This window comes from Oryzias latipes, chromosome 11, assembly GCF_053564925.1.
Source record: "Oryzias latipes strain Hd-rR chromosome 11, Olatipes_Hd-rR_3.1".
Lineage (NCBI taxonomy): Eukaryota > Metazoa > Chordata > Actinopteri > Beloniformes > Adrianichthyidae > Oryzias > Oryzias latipes.
In genome coordinates, this window is record NC_136247.1 from 29,581,846 (window position 1) to 29,599,756 (window position 17,911).

Below are 17,911 nucleotides of genomic sequence, written 5' to 3' on the forward strand. Positions count from 1 at the left end.
CCCCCTCTGGACAGGTGTGCTGCATAGCTGCACCTCCAGGTTCAGGCTTGTCTGATCTGGTTCTGGCTTGGACTGTAGGCAACTTGTATTCTGAGGCACTACGATAAGGGTTCAAACTCCATCCCAAACAGACGAGTATTGAATAATGATTGACAGACAGTTTGACTTCAGTCCTCAAAGTAATGAATGTCAGCGATGAAGAAACGACAGACATTAGAAACGACAGACGGGAACCTTCAACCAATCAAACCAAGACATGCAAGAGGACTCAAAGACGAGAAGCAGAACCGAGTAAAAAGGTCCAAAACCAGAAGCTTCAGCACTACGGTGTCCCTCAGGGCTCTATGCCAGGACCAGAATTACTGATCATAATCAATAAATGTTTATGATTGATGCATTCTAATAATGAAATGATGATCTTTAGAGGAAAATAGAACTTTTTTAAATGTCAAGGTTTAATAATCTAAGCCTGTTCCTTTCAAAAAGTTATTATTATTATTCTATTCTAATTATTCAAATGTTTGTATCAATCTGCAGTTTATCGGGTCCTTTGTTTCCTGAACCTCAGAACCTCAGAACCTGGGTCAAGACTTTGTGACTTCACAAATTCTATGACTTGTTCTGGAAGTCTGGTTTCCCAGCAGAATCGCCGTAAACGCTCAGTCTTTCAGAAGGATGTTGTTTCCATTCCCTACGTAGTTCCTTTTTGGAATAATTTAGTTTACCATTTAGAATGGAAGAATATCTGGAATCTACCAACAAAATACTTTTTAACCAATAAGGTAAAAGAAATGTCATTTAACCCTTGTGGAGCAGGGTCATCTAGAACCACTAGAGAGTTGGGTCATCTAGACCCACCAGACAGAGCTCTGAACCTTTTCTCTTCAATGATTTGTGATCTTCACTGGTGTCCATGGATTACATGAAGCCCATCGAGACGACTGTTGTTGTGATTTTGGGCTATACAAATAAAATTGAATTGAATTGAATTGAATTGAATGAAATCTTTCCACCTTTATCCACCTTTGTCATGGTGGGGAGAACACCTCAATGGAAGGGGGGGGGGGTCATAGGATAGCAGAAGGGTTAAACAGTAAATTCTGTGTTTTTGTTTTCTGAAATAACCCCAAAAATGATGTCTTCATAGAAAAGTCTGCTAAACAGAATCCTCTCTGCTGCGACGCTCGCGCGTCCTCTCTGCGTGACGTCACATAGCGCGAGATCACTTCAGGCAGCGGCCGCCAATCATAGCCGCCGCTGCGTGACTGACATGTTCCCGTCAGCCAACCGGAGGAGAGCTGCGGTCAGGCGGGGGCGGGACCTCCGCGCTACAGGTGGAGAGCGCTGCAGCGAGCCGGTCCGGACCCAGCGGAGCCGCGCTCCTATATAAAGTTCTGTCGGCCCGCTCCGCAGCGCGGGTTCTGTCCGGGAAGATGTCGGTGCATCTCTACCAGATGGGAGTGAAGGTTCTGGAGGAGACGGTGAACCAGAACCCGACCTCCGTGCTGCTGGCGGCCACCTTCGTGACCCTGACTGTGGCCTACGCCTCCAAGGTTCTGCTGAGGAACGGAGCGGAGCAGCCCGGGGTGAGTCCGGTTCTGCGGGAGAACCTGGGTTCTCCTCAGAAGAATCTAAGTTCTCCTCAGAATCTCTCAGGTTCTCCTCAAACTCCGGTTCTCCTTAGATTCTCCTTAGAATCTCTCTGGTTTTCCCCAGAAATTCTGTGGTTCTCCTCAGAATCGGGTTCTCCTCAGGTTCTCCTCAGGTTCTCCTCACTCCTCCGTCTCTGTGCTCCTGCAGAAGTTCCCTCCTCACATCCCCTCCAGCATCCCCTTCCTGGGTCACGCTGTGGCTTTTGGGAAAAGTCCCATCGAGTTTCTGGAGAACGCCTACGACAAAGTAAGTTGTTGGTCTGTCCGGATCTAAGGAGGAGTCCATGAACGCACCACACCTCCTCTGACCCCCCCTGCAGTACGGCCCCGTGTTCAGCTTCACCATGGTGGGGAAGACCTTCACCTACCTGCTGGGCAGCGACGCCGCCGCGCTCATGTTCAACAGCAAGAACGAGGAGCTGAACGCCGAAGACGTCTACTCCAAGCTGACCACGCCCGTGTTTGGAAAAGGAGTGGCCTACGACGTCCCCAACCCGGTGAGACCCCTGCAGGAGCCTCCTGCCCCTCCCCTGCTGGAGGAGCCCGGGATCACCTCCTCTCTCCTCTGTTGCAGATCTTCCTGGAACAGAAGAAAATGTTCAAGACCGGGCTGAACGTGGCTCGCTTCCGGGAGCACGTGAGGCTGATCGAGGCGGAGACGGTGGAGTACTTCAGGCGCTGGGGGGACGGCGGGGAGAGGAGTAAGAGCGCCCGGCGTCTGCAGGCGTCAGAGGTTTGCTGGGTGGCGCCTAACGTGTCCGTGGTCGTGTGCAGACCTGTTCGAGGCGCTGTCCGAGCTCATCATCCTCACCGCCAGCAGCTGCCTCCACGGGAAGGAGATCCGCGGGATGCTGGACGAGCGCGTGGCGCGCCTGTACGCCGACCTGGACGGAGGCTTCAGCCACGCCGCCTGGCTGCTGCCCAGCTGGCTGCCTCTGCCCAGCTTCAGGTCCGTCTGCGCTCCTCACCCGGGGGCGGCGCCGACCGTGACCCTGACTCCTCCCCCTCCCTTTCAGGAGGAGAGACAGAGCTCACCGGGAGATCAAGAGCATCTTCTTCAAGGTGATCCAGAAACGCCGGAGGTCTGGAGAGAGAGTCGACGACTTCCTGCAGACCCTCATCGACGCCACATACAAGTAGGAGTCTGCCACCGGAGGGCGGCGACGCCTCCTCGGACCTCCTACTGAACCTCCTCCTTCTCTCCCGCAGAGACGGCCGGCCCCTGGACGATGAGGAGATCGCTGGGATGCTGATCGGCCTCCTGCTGGCCGGGCAGCACACGTCCTCCACCACCAGCGCCTGGCTGGGCTTCTTCCTGGCCAAAGACGGAGCGCTGCAGGAGCGCTGCTACGCCGAGCAGAAGGCCGTCTGCGGGGAAGACCTGCCGCCGCTGGACCTGGACCAGGTCAGAACCCGCCGCAGCACGGAGGCTTCAGCCAAAGTTTAGGCATCCAGAAAAACATATCAAGTCAAAGATTCACAGACGTGACAAGAGTTCCAGCTGAAAGACTTTAAATGTTCCCATTTTAGAGGAAAACACCAGAATTCAGCATTTCCCCTGAATGTTTAGAGAATCATTTTACCTGGAGGCAGTGTGGAACTGCAGCCACTAGGTGGCAGCAGAGAGATGAGCGTCCGACAGGAAGTTAAACATGTTTGTTCCTCTGACAGGAACAAAAGTTAGAAAACATGAGTTTTGGACCATTTATTAGTTTCTGTCAAAGATTCTCCAGAACAAAACTTCTAAAGTTGTTTGTGGTCTCTTTTAGTTTGCAGTCATTTCATCACTGAGGCTTTTCTTTAGCCCTTGTGCATGACCCCCCCCCTTCCATTGACGTGTCCCCCCCACCATGACAAAGGTGGATAAAGGTGGAAAGATTTCATGTAATCCATGGACACCAGTGAAGATCACAAATCATTGAAGAAAAAAGGTTCAGAGCACTGTCCAGTGGGTCATCTAGACCCACTGTGGGTCTAGATGACCCACTAGACAGTGGGTCTAATGGGTCTAGATGACCCCACTCCCAATGTTAAAGTGTCTGGGATAGCACAAGGGTTACAACAACAACTTATTGATCTGTTCAAAGTTCAGAGCCAAATCTTTGAGTGAAGGATCAATGCAGAAACCAATTATCATCAAATCCATCAAAGTTCATTTGCAGGAAAAGTTTTCATGTTTTCAAGACTAAACTCCAACAGCAGCTGCAGTAAAACACTGTAAAGATGTTTATTCCAGAGAATCTGACAATAAACACAAACAATAAACACAAACAACAACAAACAAACCCTGAACAGCAACATCCTCAGTAACATGGAAGAGAAACTGGAAATGCTCTCTGAAATGACATTCGGCGCCGTTTCCTCAGACGCTGACGCTTCGGTCTCGTTCGGCGCCGTCGCATCGTTCGTCCTTAGCGGTTCTGCCGTCCGTCGTGTCTGAATGTTCCTGTTCCCTCCTCCACAGCAGAACGGCGTTTGACCTTAATGCGTTGTCTTCCGGTGCTTAAAGATCTGTTTTCATCCTCAGCTGAAGGACCTCAGCCTTCTGGAGCGCTGCCTGAAGGAGACGCTGAGGCTCCGCCCCCCTATCATGACCATGATGAGAATGGCTCGCACACCTCAGGTGACTTTCTCTGATGTTCCTCCCGCTGGCGGGCAGCGGGGCGGAGTCTGACCGTGTCCCTCTGCTCAGACGGCGGCGGGATTCACCATCCCCGTGGGACACCAGGTCTGCGTCTCGCCGACCGTCAACCACCGGCTGCGGGACGCCTGGGCCAAGAGGATGGAGTTCGACCCCGACCGGTACCTCCATGACAACCCCGCCGCCGGGGAGAAGTTTGCCTACGTGCCGTTCGGAGCTGGTACCTGAAGTTCTGTTGTGTCTGTGAGAACGTTGTCTGATCGTGTTTGATGCTGCAGCTCGCCGTTTTCCACCCGCAGGCCGCCATCGCTGCATCGGAGAGAACTTTGCCTACGTCCAGATCAAAACCATCTGGTCCACGTTGCTGCGGACGTACCGCTTCGAGCTGGTGGACGGGTACTTCCCCTCCATCAACTACAGCACCATGATCCACACGCCGCACAACCCCGTCATCAGATACAGGCGCAGGACGCCGTGAGGACGGCCTGAGGGGGAGGAGCCTGGTCTGCCAGAAGCTCCTGCTGTGAACGGAGCTTCTGATGACAAAGAGGAATTCTGAACCTGCACTGATGGTGGTTCTGGTTCAGAAGATCCACGAATGAAAAGAGACGTTTGAGATGTTTGTGTCTGGAGAAAATTAAAGGAATTTTGATATTTAAGTGGATCTTTGAGAGACTCCATGTTTGTTTCTACAGCCTGACATTTACAGCCGTCGTCTCAACGGCCTTGATGCCGGTGAGCGTAACGAACACAACAGCTGATCACCAAACCAGCACCCTCCTCTGAGAGGAAAAACTCCTAAAAGAAAGCAGAAACCTCAGGGGTGTCCACATGAAGGAGGGCTCCCCCCCCCCCAGGACGGACAGGCGATAGACCAGAACTGGAACTCTACAACCACATGGAACCCTTGAGCTATCCAAGGCACTTTGACGTTGGGAGTTGGGTCATCTTTCCTGAGCCGCGGCACACTTTAACCTTGACAAAAAAAAGCATCCAAAGATTTAACAAAGCAGAAACTCTATAGTCTGTATTGATCTACAGTCCCTCCATGATCTAACGAGCATTTTAGTGATAAATGTGGCAGAAAAAGCTGGAAGCTGCAGCTGTTTTTTCTAAAAGATGGAATAAAAGTTAAGTTAGAAGATTTAAAAACTGTGTGTGTTTGTTGTGGTTTCAAGACGTCAAAAGGAAGACTCATTGTGCGCTGAGACGCTGTCACGTCAACCCAATGCATCATGGGAGATGTAGTGATGGCAGACAGACTCATTGTTTTGTTCTCTTGTTCCACGGTCTGACACCGGATTCTGTGGAAAGCTACACCGCTAAAGACGAGCTTTAGCTGGTATTTCTGTTGGAACGGATGATTGTTTTCTGAATTGATCTGCTGTGATTGGTCGAAATCCTGAATCTCATTCCAAACCATTCTGAACATTTCTGAATCCAGCTGTGTTGATGTCAGGAAGTTCAGAGGAACCGTGGTGGAAATGATTTTCATCTTTATTTATGTTTCTGACAAAATACCCCAAAAATTCAAAGCTGCTCCGCTTTACAAAAATACCTTCTCTACAAATTCTCCTGCGGTTCCTTAACAAAAGCACAGTGTAGTGTAGACGCTCCTGCAGCAGCCGTGTCCTCCACGTGTCCTCCACGTGTTCTCCACGTGTTCTCCACGTGTTCTCCACGTGTTCTCCACGTGTTCTCCACGTGTTCTCCACGTGTTCTCCACACGTATAAATTAATGACAGTTTAAATTAGCTTCTAACAAATGTACACCGTTGCATGTCGTCCACAAAGAGGCAAAAAGATTACAAACAGCTGATTTTCAAGCCCCGCCCACTAAAGCCACAGTTTGTTCACCGCCATCGGCGTTTTGGTCCACGTGAGAAGATCGCAGCGGCGCCGCTCGCCGGCGTCTATCTCCTCAGGCCGCAGTGCGTCTGCGCGTATGAGGAGGAGCCTGCAGAGAACACATGCGGTCAGGTGAGTCTGCCCGCCTTTCCCCCGCCCTCCCCCCAGAGTGCCGCCTCACCGGACGCCACGCTGCCCAGCCTCCTCTGCAGCGCTTCCAGTCTGGAGATGTAGTCTGTGAGCGCCCGGTCGGGGTCGTAGCCCTGCAGGTGGGAGCAGGTGAGCGCCGCTGGGTCCGAGGCGGCGTGCAGCCTGGGATGGGAGGAGGACGCCCCCGAGCGAGGAGAGCCGCTTCTCCCCCTGCCGCCGGACACGCCCTCCCCCCCTCCTCTCTCTCTGTGTAGGTCAGCCGCGGCGGGGTGGAGGAAGGACGACTCCCTCACTTCTATGCCTGAAATGGATCAGAACCGTCAGAACTTCCTCCAACAGACTCAAGTTCCTGGCTCGATTCCCTTCCGTCTAACCTGCTCCATTCTTGGTGGAGGGGGCGGAGTTCATCCCAGCGGCGCGGTGCCATCGCTTCACCAGGAAGCGCATCCTGAAAGCGGAGTTAGAGCTTCCGTTTCCTAGGAGACGAGTTGCGTCAAAGCTGCAGCCACTCACCTGGACAGAGCGATGGCGACCCGGGCCGCGGAGCGGAAGCGGGTCAGCCCTTGGCGCCGCTTGCTGAGGGGCTCCAGCGCGGGCCGGCCCCCCATTCGGGTCAGCAGGAAGAGCGTGGCCTCCTCGCACTCCTGGAAGCCCCCCAGCAGCAGCAGCAGGTACTTCTTCTGGTAGACCAGAGCTTTGCGGAAGCTCTCCGCCCTCAGGTAGCGGCCGTACATCCTCTGCAGAAAGGAGGTCAGAGCGTCAGGAGCGCCTCACTCACCGCCAACGGCGGGAAAACGCAGCCTCAGACCTTCAGGGCGGCGCTGTCGGCCTCCGGTCCGGTTATCTCCTGGACGGCGTTGGACCGGATTTCTCCTCGCAGGCGGGAATTCTGCGCCTGAGCCAGCAGCAGCGCTTTCTCCAGACGGATCTTCTCCTGAGCCCAAACTTCCCGCTCCTGGGAAAGAACGGATCCGGACGGCTCCGCTCTCCTGCTGGACTGAGGGACCAAAGACAGCTCAGGTTGGTTTTGTGGCTTGGCTTCTGTGGATTCTCCCAGAACCTCCATGAACTCACGCCGAAGCCCGGTCCGAGCCCCGCCTGCCGGTAGCGGCGGAGCTCCTCCTCCAGCCTCAGCGTGCGGTTCCTCAGATCGTTCTTCTCCTCCGTCAGGCGGCTGACGAAGCCGGTCAGCTCGGCGTTCTGCCTCAGCAGGCGCTCCGTCAGGGAGTTGGAGGAGCTGGAGGTTCCTGCTGCCAGCAGGGACGGGTTCTGCCAGAAACACCCACAGCTGACGGTTCTGCTGCTCGCACCACCCACACCACCAGTCACAATAAAAACCTCTGGGAAGGAGGGCAGGCCGGGGGTCCGCTGCAGCAGGACGACCACCTCGTCGACGTTTGACTGTATCCATGACAACTCGTCAGCGTCCACCTCTGCAGAAAGCCTGTGGGGGACAGGAGGGGACCAGAACCGTCCTTCACCAACGTATGGGTCTGGTTCTGACGGACCACAGCTACAGAACATCCCCAGAATGACCCTGGCTGACCCCAGAATGACCCTGAGTGACCCCAGAATGACCCTGACTGACCCCAACATGACCCTGACTGACCCCAACATGACCCTGACTGACCCCAGAATGACCCTGACTGACCCCAACATGACCCTGACTGACCCCAGAATGACCCTGAGTGACCCCAACATGACCCTGACTGACCCCAACATGACCCTGAGTGACCCCAACATGACCCTGACTGACCCCAACATGACCCTGACTGACCCCAACATGACCCTGACTGACCCCAACATGACCCTGACTGACCCCAGAATGACCCTGACTGACCCCAACATGACCCTGACTGACCCCAGAATGACCCTGAGTGACCCCAACATGACCCTGACTGACCCCAACATGACCCTGAGTGACCCCAACATGACCCTGACTGACCCCAACATGACCCTGACTGACCCCGAGTGACCCCAACATGACCCTGACTGACCCCAGAATGACCCTGACTGACCCCAGAATGACCCTGACTGACCCCAACATGACCCTGACTGACCCAAACATGACCCTGACTGACCCCAGAATGACCCTGACTGACCCCAACATGACCCTGAGTGACCCCAACATGACCCTGAGTGACCCCAACATGACCCTGACTGACCCCAACATGACCCTGAGTGACCCCAACATGACCCTGAGTGACCCCAACATGACCCTGACTGACCCCGAGTGACCCCAACATGACCCTGAGTGACCCCAACATGACCCTGAGTGACCCCAACATGACCCTGACTGACCCCGAGTGACCCCAACATGACCCTGAGTGACCCCAACATGACCCTGACTGACCCCAGAATGACCCTGAGTGACCCCAACATGACCCTGAGTGACCCCAGAATGACCCTGACCAGGGCTCCAGACTGCGAGCAATTGGTCGCATTTTGCGACCAAAATTTTAGAGTGTGCGACTGAATTTTACATCCAGTCGCACATGTGCGACCAGTAAATTTGCCTCCCCCACCCTTCGTATTTTTTTATACATCAAACGTGGAAGGGGCACGTCAATGAAATAATTAATGAGACGCAAGCCACACGGACGCAGGCAGACACACACACTCGCGCACATACTCATGAAACGCGAGCACACACTCGCGTGATACCTGTCTGTGAGGCGGCCACTGCGTGTGAGAAGAATAGGGAAAGCCACTGTGAGTGGCTAAAATGCGTAGAGGGGGCGGGGCCTAGAGATAATCGAGCGCGCGTAAACATCTGTGGGAAGGAAACTGAGACAAATATCATCACAACCTGATATGTGCGTCTGAGCTATGAGCAAGCGAACTATTGATTCGTTCTTCCCACCTGCGGCTAGTGTACCAGTGCCAGAGTGTACAGCAGGGGTCTCAATCTCGCGGCCCGCGGGCTATTTGCGGCCCCCAAGATCATATTTTGCGGCCCCCGCCTTAATATGAAGGTTTAATGTTACTGCAGCCCGCCAGTTTGTATGAATGACACTTTTTCATCGTCGTGCTCGGAGCTGACCAACCAATCACAGTGGAGTAAATGACTATTGGGGGCGTGACAATGACAGGGCTTGAAAGCAGGACACCTGACAGCCCCCTCCCTCCCCGGACCACATTAAGGAGTTCCTTACTTTCCTTTAGAACGTATTTATTCGCTCGTAATTTTCTACATACATGCAGTCCGTGCTGAACTTTTCTCTGGGCCGCACAGAACCGGAGGAAGGTTTGGGTTTTGGTTACGGCGGCGCATCAAACGGTTATGTCGTTACGGCAGCACACCGCTCCCGCGGGAGTCGGGTCAGCTGAGGAGAATAAATGTCCCACACCTACATGCGTGACAGCTAACGGGGTTTGAACTTTAAACACGCTCGAGCAAAAACAACATTAGTTTTAGACTCACTGAAAATACGTGGGGAAAATGCAACGATAGACGTGTTTGAGATGAACCGGCACCTCGCCTGGATCGTTTGGGGGGGGGGGGGGGGGGGGGGGGGGGCTGTGAGATGAAAAGCGAATCTGCAGCGAGACTGAAGGAGAACAGGAAATTGGAGTTGTCCTTAACATTCAATTTAGTTTTAATATTCCTCTCCTCCTTAGTATGATCTGTGTTATTATATATTTTATGATTATTTTAATGTTTTGTGATGTATGTAGCCTTTTTTAATAAATTGGTATTTTAAATTATTTTAATTAATCACTCCACTACAAAACCCATCAGGACACATGTCCCATAATGCATTGTTTTGTAATCTCTTGTTTCCAGCTGTGTCTGGGTAGGTTTGCCCCTTGCTCCCACCCCTTTCTCACGATATTTTTGTGATGATTGACAGTTAATGTTGGAGCAAAAACAAAAATATACGTCACACACCAGGTGATCTGCGCAGCGTTGAGTTCACCTCGGTGATCTCAAACACGCTTATTGTGCATCTTGGCTGCACCTATTTGGTGTCACAAAGATAAATTTCCATCAGTTTTCTTTACTTATTTGTACTGTCATGACAGAGATGGTGCTGTCAGTTTACCTTCTTGTTGCATCTTCAAAAGTGCAGAATAAAATGTGACACTGAATTTGAAACAGCTCATTGTAATTTCTGCATCTATTATTAAAGTATTTATTAGTAATACAGTGGAAATTAGTAGATTTGGTTAGAATGTTGATTTACGGCATGCGCCCCTAAATTTTTCAGTTAGGGGCCACTGTGCTCCTAGTGAAAAAAGTTAGTCTGGAGCCCTGCTGACTTACCCCAGAATGACCCAGACTGACCCCAACATGACCCTGAGTGACCCTGATGTCAGCGTTCAGTTTTTAACTTCAGTAACTGCATGAAATTCTGGCGCTCTCATAAAAAGCTCAGCCCTTTTCTCCAGATCTCCAACAGAGCTTCTGTTTGAACCAGTGCCTCTCAAATAGTGGGATGATGCTAGGGGGGGGCGCTGTAGCGGTGGTTTTAGGCAAAACGGGCAAATGCCCGGTGAGCATATTCAACATGATGGGGGGGGGTTGACAGCAGCTCAGTGCTGGAAAACAATCTGATCCTCTGTTGGTTTCCTGTTCAGTCTGTTCCATCAGAGTTTGGAACAGCCTGAAGCCGTGAACCGCCGTCCCTGCAGCTGCTCCTGTCTGCTGTCACATGCGTGTGCGTGTGTGAGAAGGAGAGGGGAGGGGAGGGGAGGGGGCTCAGGCTGCAGGTGGAACGTGCACACAGGCAGCCTCTGTTGGCCAACACCAGGATCACCACATGTCTTTAGATTCCTCAGTTCATGCTAATAATCTCATTCTTTATGAACTATTGTAGACATTTTGATGACGTGTCTTTATTTTCCATCCATGTTTTCTTTGTCTGCCTGTGGTTTAGTTGGTGTCAGTATTTGACAGACAGACAACAGGAAAACTGCTGCACTCTATGACATCATAAATAAATAATTATCATTTAGAAAAATAATTAGAACAAAGTTTTACTTATTTCTTCAGACTACAAACCTTAACTGTGGCTAAATAAAGTTAATATTTGATTAAAGTGGATTTATATTGATTTTTTCTTTGTTATTGTTTGGGGGGGGGGGGGGGGGGGGGGGGGGCTGGCAATAAATAATTGAGAAGCTCTGGTTTAAACAGTTGAAGGTTTTTCTGACCACAGGAAGTCAAGCAGATCTTTTTTTTTTTACCCGCCCGTGTTTCTTCTGGCCAGGTTGCGGATCTTTGAAGAAACCAGGTGTAGTTTTCCGACTATCTTGTCGACGGTTCGCCACGGGCCGTGGTGCGGGGCGCTCAGGTGACCCGCCCCGTTGGTGCAGTCAGCTGGAGGGACCTCAGCGCGAGGAGACGGCTCGGTTCCAGGCGGCGCGTTCTCACTCCTCTGGTGGATGACCCAGTCCTGGGTTCGGTCGGTGGAGTCTCCACCTCCAGGCCGTTGTTCAAAGCTGCTCAGCCTCTCCTCTAGCGCCTCCTTCTGGACCTCCAGAGTCCTCCTGCTGTCCTGCTGCGTCCTCAGCTGCTCCTGGACCTCAGTCAGCTCAGCCTCCAGCCTCTCCAGCTGGACCCGAGCTTCTCGCCGTGCCTCCTGACTCTGCTGTGACCTCCGATTGGCCAAAGTAAGCTCCTCCTCTTTCTGCACCACCTCCAGCCTCTGGACCTCCACCTGGGTGAGCAGATTTACCACCTGGAAAGGAAGAACATCACTTCAGAAGCAGCCAGTAAAACTACAAAGGCAGCAGAAGGTCTCACCTGCTTCGTGAAGCAGCAGAAGGTCTCACCTGCTTCATGAAGCAGAAGGTCTCACCTGCTTCGTGAAGCAGCAGAAGGTCTCACCTGCTTCGTGAAGCAGCAGAAGGTCTCACCTGCTTCGTGAAGCAGCAGAAGGTCTCACCTGCGCATGTTTCTCATCCAGCTCTCTCTGCAGCCTCTCCTGCGCCTCCTCCGCGTTGGGGTCAGAGGAGGTTGTGATGCGCAGCTCCCTTTCCCTCCCCAGCGCAGAGGTCAGCTCCTCGGCTTTGGCTCTTTCGGTGTCCAGCTGCACCTGCAGCTCCTGCAGCCGTCTGCGCAGGCGCAGGCGCTCCTGCTCGGCCTGCTGCTGCAGAGTCGAGGAGGTCTGCTGCTGCTTCTCCAGGCTCCCAGTCAGCTGGAGCACACGGCTCCTCAGATCCTCCAGGCTCAGCTGCAGGTCCTACAGAGGAGAAGTGTGGGGATCAGAATAAATCTGCTTTCATTCCGATTTCTTCCTCTCAGAAAACATTGGCAGTCATCTTCAAACGTGACGTTCAGGACTGAGGTTCTGGTGTTTGTTCTCGTACCTCCACCTCCTCCCGTTTGTTCTCCTCGCTCCTCTCGGTCCTGCATTTCTCCTTCTCCACGGCCCACTGAAGGTCTCTGCTCCTCTTCCTCTCGTCCATCAGCTGCTCATTCAGCTCCTCCACCTCTGCAGCTCTCTGCGACACCTCCGCCCTGTCGGTGGAAACTCGCTCATTATTTCCAGAGAAACAGGTTTCATGAACTTGTTGTTTTTCTGAGGCTCAAAGCGGAGAATCGATCCAGCATTTTAGTCGTGAATATTTCATACTCTGTGGTTGGTCCACATGGAGAACCGTTGTCAGATCGGTTCATTTTTCTGACTCTGGTCTGTGAATCCTCAGAAAAACCTCTAGATTGGATTGTTGTTTACTGAGCTGCAGGTTTTTCATCTTTACTGCCGTTTTCTTTACATGCAGTTAACAACAGCATCATATCATCATGCAGATATTAATGTGCATCATTGTAGGAACGCTTAACAGAAGCATTGGGATCAGTTAGACGTCCCTAAAGTTTGTTTCTTTTCTGTTCAGATCAGAACTTTTCCTTTAAAACGCTGTAAATCTGAACTCCAAGCTTCATTTCATCCTGAAGTCACCTGAGTCCCTCCAGCTCCCTCAGGTGTTTCTGCTGGACCTTAAGCTCCGCCTCCAGCTCCAGTCTGGTCTGGCACAGTTCAGCCTGCAGCTCCTCCGGCCGCGGCCCGCCTGCTCCTCCGCCTGCTCCTCCGCCTGCTCCTCCCTCCTCCTGCTGCAGCCGACTCTGAAGCTGCTGAATCTCCGACAGCAGACTGGCTCTTTCTGCGGTGAGGAGGGCCGCCATGGCGTCTCTGTGCCGCGCGTCCTGCACCAGAACCAGCACGTTAGGATCCAAACGGGTTCAGATGCTGGGACAAACATTTCAGGCTTTTCTAGAGTAAACCAACACGTCCTCAGAAGCGGCGTGCGGGTCCGGCGCGTCACCTGTTCATCCAGTCTGAGCTCCAGCTGGTTCAGATGGACGACGGCGTCACTGGTGTCCAGCAGACCCAGCTGGCTGAACCAGGCGCTCTTCAGCACGCTCCTCTGCCTCTCAAACACCTGCCTCACTGCGTCCAGCAGGTCCGCTCGCCAGTCTGCGCCGCTCGCCATCTGCAGCAGGAGGATCAGATCAACCGTCTGCAGGGAAGAGCCGCTGGACTCTCAGAAGAGGTTCCCGTACCTGCGCCTGAGCGACGACGGCTTTGAAGGACTCCAGCGTGGCCAGGACGGCGTCCCTCTCTTTCTGCCAGCCTGGAACGCCGCCGTGGCGTGCTGCTTGGCCCTCAGACAGGGGCAGCTCGGACAGGGACAGGACCTGCATGCCCTCCTGGTGGACCTCACGGATCAAGGACTGCAGAGAGCAGGAGGAGAACATGAGGAGGAGCGCTGTGACGGCGTCTGCAGGAGAACACGGCGTACCTTAATCCTGTCCGGCAGCGGGTCTTCAGCCTCCCTCCCGGCCCCCTCTGGGGTGGTCCTGAGCTCCTGCTGCAGGAGCCCCAAGCCCGTCCTCTGGCTGTAGTCAGAGCTGCTGTCTGCTGGGAGACAGACGTTCAGAAACGGAACAGAAACCCAGCTGCAGGTTTTTCTACAGACTCACCGCTGGTGTACCCGTCTTTGAACAGTGAAGCGGGGCGGTCCTGCCGTGAAGCCGGAGCCTAAAGAGACAGACAGAGGGTCAGAGGAAGCGTGGAGTAGTGCCCATCATCATCATCTTCATCGTCTTCCTCCTGCTGTCACCTGGGCAGAGCGCAGCTCGTCAATCACAGCTTTCAGAGCTTTGCACTCGGCCTCCAGTGCCTGCAGGTCCCTGCGCAGGTTCTCGCTCTCGGCGATGTGCCGCGCCTCCATGTCCAGGATTTCTGCGGCGTGGAGCTCCTGCATCTGGTCGATCTTCTCCTGGAACTGTCCGATCACCTCCTCCACCTCCTCCGTGGCAGCTGCCCTGGGCTCAGGAGCGGGCAGAGCTTCAGTCTGGGTGAAGGAGGTCACGGCGGTGGAGGGCTGCTCCTCTGAGCAGGTTCTTGGCTGAGGGCTGGGGGATTTGGCGGACGGCGTGCTGGAAGCAGCAGAGTTCTTCCTGGTGGCTGAGAGCTTGTCTTTGGTGCTGCTGACCTTCCCAGCCAGCTGTTTGCCTCCTTTTCTTTTGGGCTGAGAGGAGGAGGAGGAGGAGGAGGAGCTAGGCTGAGGAGATGGGGAGAGGGACAGAGAGCCAGACCCTGTGGTCTTCATCAAAGCTGTTTGCGCCTCCTGGAGCTGCTCCTTCAGACTGGAAATGGACGTCTCTCGGCTGTGAAGGTCCTCCAGCAGCGTCTGGTTCCTCAGCCTGCAGCCGCTGAGTTCCTCTTTGGTGGCGTTCACGTTCCTCCTCAGCTCCTGGAGCTCCTCGCCGAGCCTGGCAGCAGAAGCCTCCGTGGCTCTGAGGTCCTCCTGAAGCTTCTCGCTGTGCGTCCGGTAAAAGCTCAGCTCTTCTCTGCTGGACGCCGCCTGCGTTTTGACCTCCTGAAGCTCCTGGAAGAGCTTCGCGGTGTCAGCGGCGTCTCCCGAGGCTTTCACCTGCAGAACCAAACCAGCTCATCAACCAAAGAGTCGCTTCAGGAGAAACCGGCCGAAGACCGGGAAGAGGTTCCTCACGTACCTGGAGAAGTTCTCCTTTCAGGTGAGCGATGGTCATTTCTCGCTCCTGAAATAAAAACAGGATTTGTTTTGTTCAGACTCATCAATCCTCAGGTGAAGAATCCGGCTGAACAGTGAATCAGCAGAAACTCGGATTCTCGTCAGTTTTACTGATCATCTCTGGCGACGTCATGGCAGAGCTTCCGCGGCGTTGCCGTGGTTACCGACCTGCAGCAGCTCCTGCAGCTTCTCCAGACGTTCTCTGCTGCTGCTCAGCTCTTCTTTGGCGGCGGCGGCTTCTGCTTCTGCTTCCAGCAGCTTCCGCTCACAGACTCCAGGCTCTGCAGACTGTGAGCCGCTCTGCAGTCACAAGAGGGCAGCATCAAACATGGCTTTCTGCTGCTGCAGCGGGCCACACGTGCGCTCTCACGTGCGCTCTCATCTTACCTGCTGAATTTGGACCTGCAGAGTTTGGATTGTAGAAGACTTTTCCTGGAAACAAAAAGCTTTGGTTCATTTCTAGAGAAGATCAGAAGGTCAGAATGATGGAGGAGACGTCACGTACTCGGAGGTCCTGCTCCAGCCTCCTGCACACCTCCGTGTACTTCTCCAGCTCGTCTGTGGCGGCTGAAGCCTCCGACTTGACCTCCTGAAGCTCCTGCAGGAGGTCGGATGGAGGTGGCTGATCGTCAGAGGGGGTCTGAGGAAAACAGGAGAGTTTCTGAAAACCTGCAGAGCTTCAGATCAGAAAACAGGAGGAGGAATCTGACGGAAGGAAAGTCCAGGAGTGGGCGTGAAAACACCTGCAGGTGGGTTTCAGAAACAGCTGGTCCTAGAGAGGAGCGGCTGCATCTTAAGGGGAGGGGAGGTGGTCCCTTCAGGCTCGTACCACCACTTTAGGGGGGTCCTGAAAATGGGCCGTACCATTGTAGTGCGTGTGGTGGGTGTCTGTGAAGTACTGGTAAGGATAATGACAGCTGCCTACGGCGTCCTTACGCCTCACGCTGTGGTTAGTGAGGTGTGAGGACTGGATCTGACTGGATCTGATGGACCGCGGTAGAGTGAGGCTCGCACCCCAAATCCCCCGTAAGGGCAGCCGGGACGAGAGGCTTTCCTCCCAGCTTTGAACTAAAAATCATCTGAAGTTCCTCCAAATCTGTGCAGCTTTTCTCTGAACGTCCTCCTGCTCTCAAACTGCTGATTCAGCATAACGTCTGTGTGGGATCCTCAGCTCACCTCTGCAGATGTCCTCCGGCGGGTCATCTGACTCAGCAGGTCCATCAGCTCGCCCAGCCTCCTCTCGTACTGGTCGACCTCCTCCTCGGAGCTGGAGAGCAGCTCCTTCTGGAGCTCCTGGTCCTTCTGCATGGCGCCGAGTCCCTCCTCCAGGTCCAGGAGCTTCTGCGTCAGACGGGCCAGCTTCCCCGTGGGCATCTGCGGTGCTTGGTGTGGTCCGCTGAATCCCAGTGGGGGGAGGCTGGGCAGCTGGAGGGCGAGCATGTGGGTGCTCCTCTGCAGCTCCTCTGCGGGCGTCTCCTCCTGCTGGTGCTGCTGGAAAGCCTCCAGAGTGGCCTGGCTGACCAGAGCTTCTGCCACCTTCTCCCTCAGCCTGTCCTCCAGATCAGAGACCTTCTGCTGGAGGTCCTGGGCCCAGCTTTGAGTCTGCTCCACCACCAGCTGCAGGGCTTCCACCTCAGAGTTCCTCCTCTGGAGGAGGTCTTCCAGCTCCTCCACCCTGGAGGCTGCACTCTGCTCCAGAGCGTGGACCTGAGCCTGCAGCACCAGCAGGCCGGCCGTTTTCTCTCGGAGAGCGTCTTGCAGCTCATCTTCTGCATTTGCCAGGTTTTCCGTTTCAGCCAAAGCTTCGGCGCCGTCCTTCAAGCGCAGGTACGTGTCCAGCAGCTTCCCGTGCTGCGCCCTCAGAGCGTCCAGCTCCTTGGTGGCGTGGTCTTTCCTCTGCTTCATCTCATCGTATTCTTCCTCACTCGGTGCCCACACGTCTCCGCCCGGTTCCTTCTTCAGCTCTTCGTCTTCCTCTGCAGCCGTTTTTGGCTCGATGTTGGCGAGTTCCTGTTGCAGCTTCTCAATGACCTCGTTCAGCTGCTCCAGCTCTTCTTCATTGCTTCTTTTCAGACGCTCCTGCTCGCTCCGCAGGTACTCCACCTGAGACTCCAGCTCCTTCAGCAGCTCCTCCCTCTCATCCACTTCCTGCAGAATCACAGACAAACGCTTGTGGATCCTCAAAGTTCTGGCTTTGATGACTTAACAGAAAGCAGAATCCTACAGGAACCACAAAGACGCGTCTGCAGGGACTCAGAGCTTCTCAAACCACAAAGACGCTAACCTAGCACCAAACCACAAACGAAGGACAACGACCACAAAGCAGAGCACCAAGCAGAGCAAAGCCAGCAGCACAGACACTGAGCTTCTCCAACGTTACCTGGTTCTCACAGAAGCTCCCCGTGTGTTGAAGTTTAGAGATCTGATCATTAAGGAGCTCTATCTGCTTGTCCTTCTGCTCCATCACCTTCAAGAGGCAGAAATGACATCATTACCGCCATTCATCAGCAAACAGCCTGAGCAGACGTTCACAAACGCAGAAAAGCTGCTGCAGCAGGAGGGAGGGGTCCACCACACGGGGGTTCCTCTGGAAGACGTCCTTCAGAGAACCGCC

The 17,911-nt window shown here is 53.9% G+C and overlaps 2 protein-coding genes across 10 annotated transcripts in view; one reads left to right on the top strand and one right to left on the bottom strand.

Moving 5' to 3' along the window:
• Positions 1 to 1,310: 1,310 nt before the first annotated feature.
• Positions 1,311 to 4,952, top strand: cyp51 (cytochrome P450, family 51). 2 transcript variants are annotated; one of them, XM_004085606.5, is made up of 10 exons: positions 1,311 to 1,586; positions 1,801 to 1,899; positions 1,973 to 2,149; positions 2,227 to 2,353; positions 2,427 to 2,601; positions 2,669 to 2,788; positions 2,862 to 3,057; positions 4,180 to 4,275; positions 4,345 to 4,513; positions 4,593 to 4,952. In XM_004085606.5, exons 1-10 carry the CDS (start codon positions 1,434 to 1,436, stop codon positions 4,769 to 4,771), a joined length of 1,491 nt encoding a protein of 496 aa, XP_004085654.1. In that variant the 5' UTR covers positions 1,311 to 1,433; the 3' UTR covers positions 4,772 to 4,952. The 2 variants fall into 2 exon arrangements, with proteins under 2 accessions (XP_004085654.1, XP_011492293.1); XM_011493991.3 differs by having other exon boundaries at positions 1,313 to 1,586; positions 1,717 to 1,899.
• An 820-nt stretch (positions 4,953 to 5,772) lies between these two features.
• akap9 (A kinase (PRKA) anchor protein 9) overlaps positions 5,773 to 17,911 on the bottom strand; it is a 62,852-nt gene continuing 50,713 nt past the window's right edge. For 6 of the 8 annotated variants that reach the window (XM_023960258.2, XM_023960256.2, XM_023960255.2 and 3 more), the window contains 22 exons: positions 17,678 to 17,764; positions 16,474 to 17,445; positions 15,803 to 15,937; positions 15,685 to 15,729; positions 15,466 to 15,597; positions 15,260 to 15,304; positions 14,362 to 15,177; positions 14,222 to 14,279; positions 14,041 to 14,159; positions 13,802 to 13,972; positions 13,564 to 13,731; positions 13,200 to 13,444; positions 12,607 to 12,757; positions 12,183 to 12,479; positions 11,482 to 11,975; positions 7,630 to 7,735; positions 7,366 to 7,560; positions 7,100 to 7,288; positions 6,805 to 7,028; positions 6,666 to 6,739; positions 6,323 to 6,592; positions 5,773 to 6,250 (listed from right to left, as the gene is read on the bottom strand). In XM_023960258.2, the coding sequence (XP_023816026.1) occupies positions 6,207 to 6,250; positions 6,323 to 6,592; positions 6,666 to 6,739; positions 6,805 to 7,028; positions 7,100 to 7,288; positions 7,366 to 7,560; positions 7,630 to 7,735; positions 11,482 to 11,975; positions 12,183 to 12,479; positions 12,607 to 12,757; positions 13,200 to 13,444; positions 13,564 to 13,731; positions 13,802 to 13,972; positions 14,041 to 14,159; positions 14,222 to 14,279; positions 14,362 to 15,177; positions 15,260 to 15,304; positions 15,466 to 15,597; positions 15,685 to 15,729; positions 15,803 to 15,937; positions 16,474 to 17,445; positions 17,678 to 17,764 (5,037 nt within the window). In that variant the 3' untranslated portion in view covers positions 5,773 to 6,206. The remainder of the gene's footprint in view (positions 6,251 to 6,322; positions 6,593 to 6,665; positions 6,740 to 6,804; positions 7,029 to 7,099; positions 7,289 to 7,365; positions 7,561 to 7,629; positions 7,736 to 11,481; positions 11,976 to 12,182; positions 12,480 to 12,606; positions 12,758 to 13,199; positions 13,445 to 13,563; positions 13,732 to 13,801; positions 13,973 to 14,040; positions 14,160 to 14,221; positions 14,280 to 14,361; positions 15,178 to 15,259; positions 15,305 to 15,465; positions 15,598 to 15,684; positions 15,730 to 15,802; positions 15,938 to 16,473; positions 17,446 to 17,677; positions 17,765 to 17,911) is intronic. The other 2 variants (XM_023960253.2, XM_023960257.2) reach the window with 2 other exon arrangements.

What these genes read in the sequence shown, in the direction of transcription:
- cyp51 (XM_011493991.3), top strand. Translation starts at nt 1,434, where the DNA reads ATGTCGGTGCATCTCTACCAGATGGGAGTGAAGGTTCTGGAGGAGACG. An exon ending in ACGGAGCGGAGCAGCCCGGG is followed by an intron (nt 1,587 to 1,716) that starts GTGAGTCCGGTT and finishes GGTTTTCCCCAG; the next exon opens with AAATTCTGTGGTTCTCCTCA. An exon ending in GGGGGACGGCGGGGAGAGGA is followed by an intron (nt 2,354 to 2,426) that starts GTAAGAGCGCCC and finishes GGTCGTGTGCAG; the next exon opens with ACCTGTTCGAGGCGCTGTCC.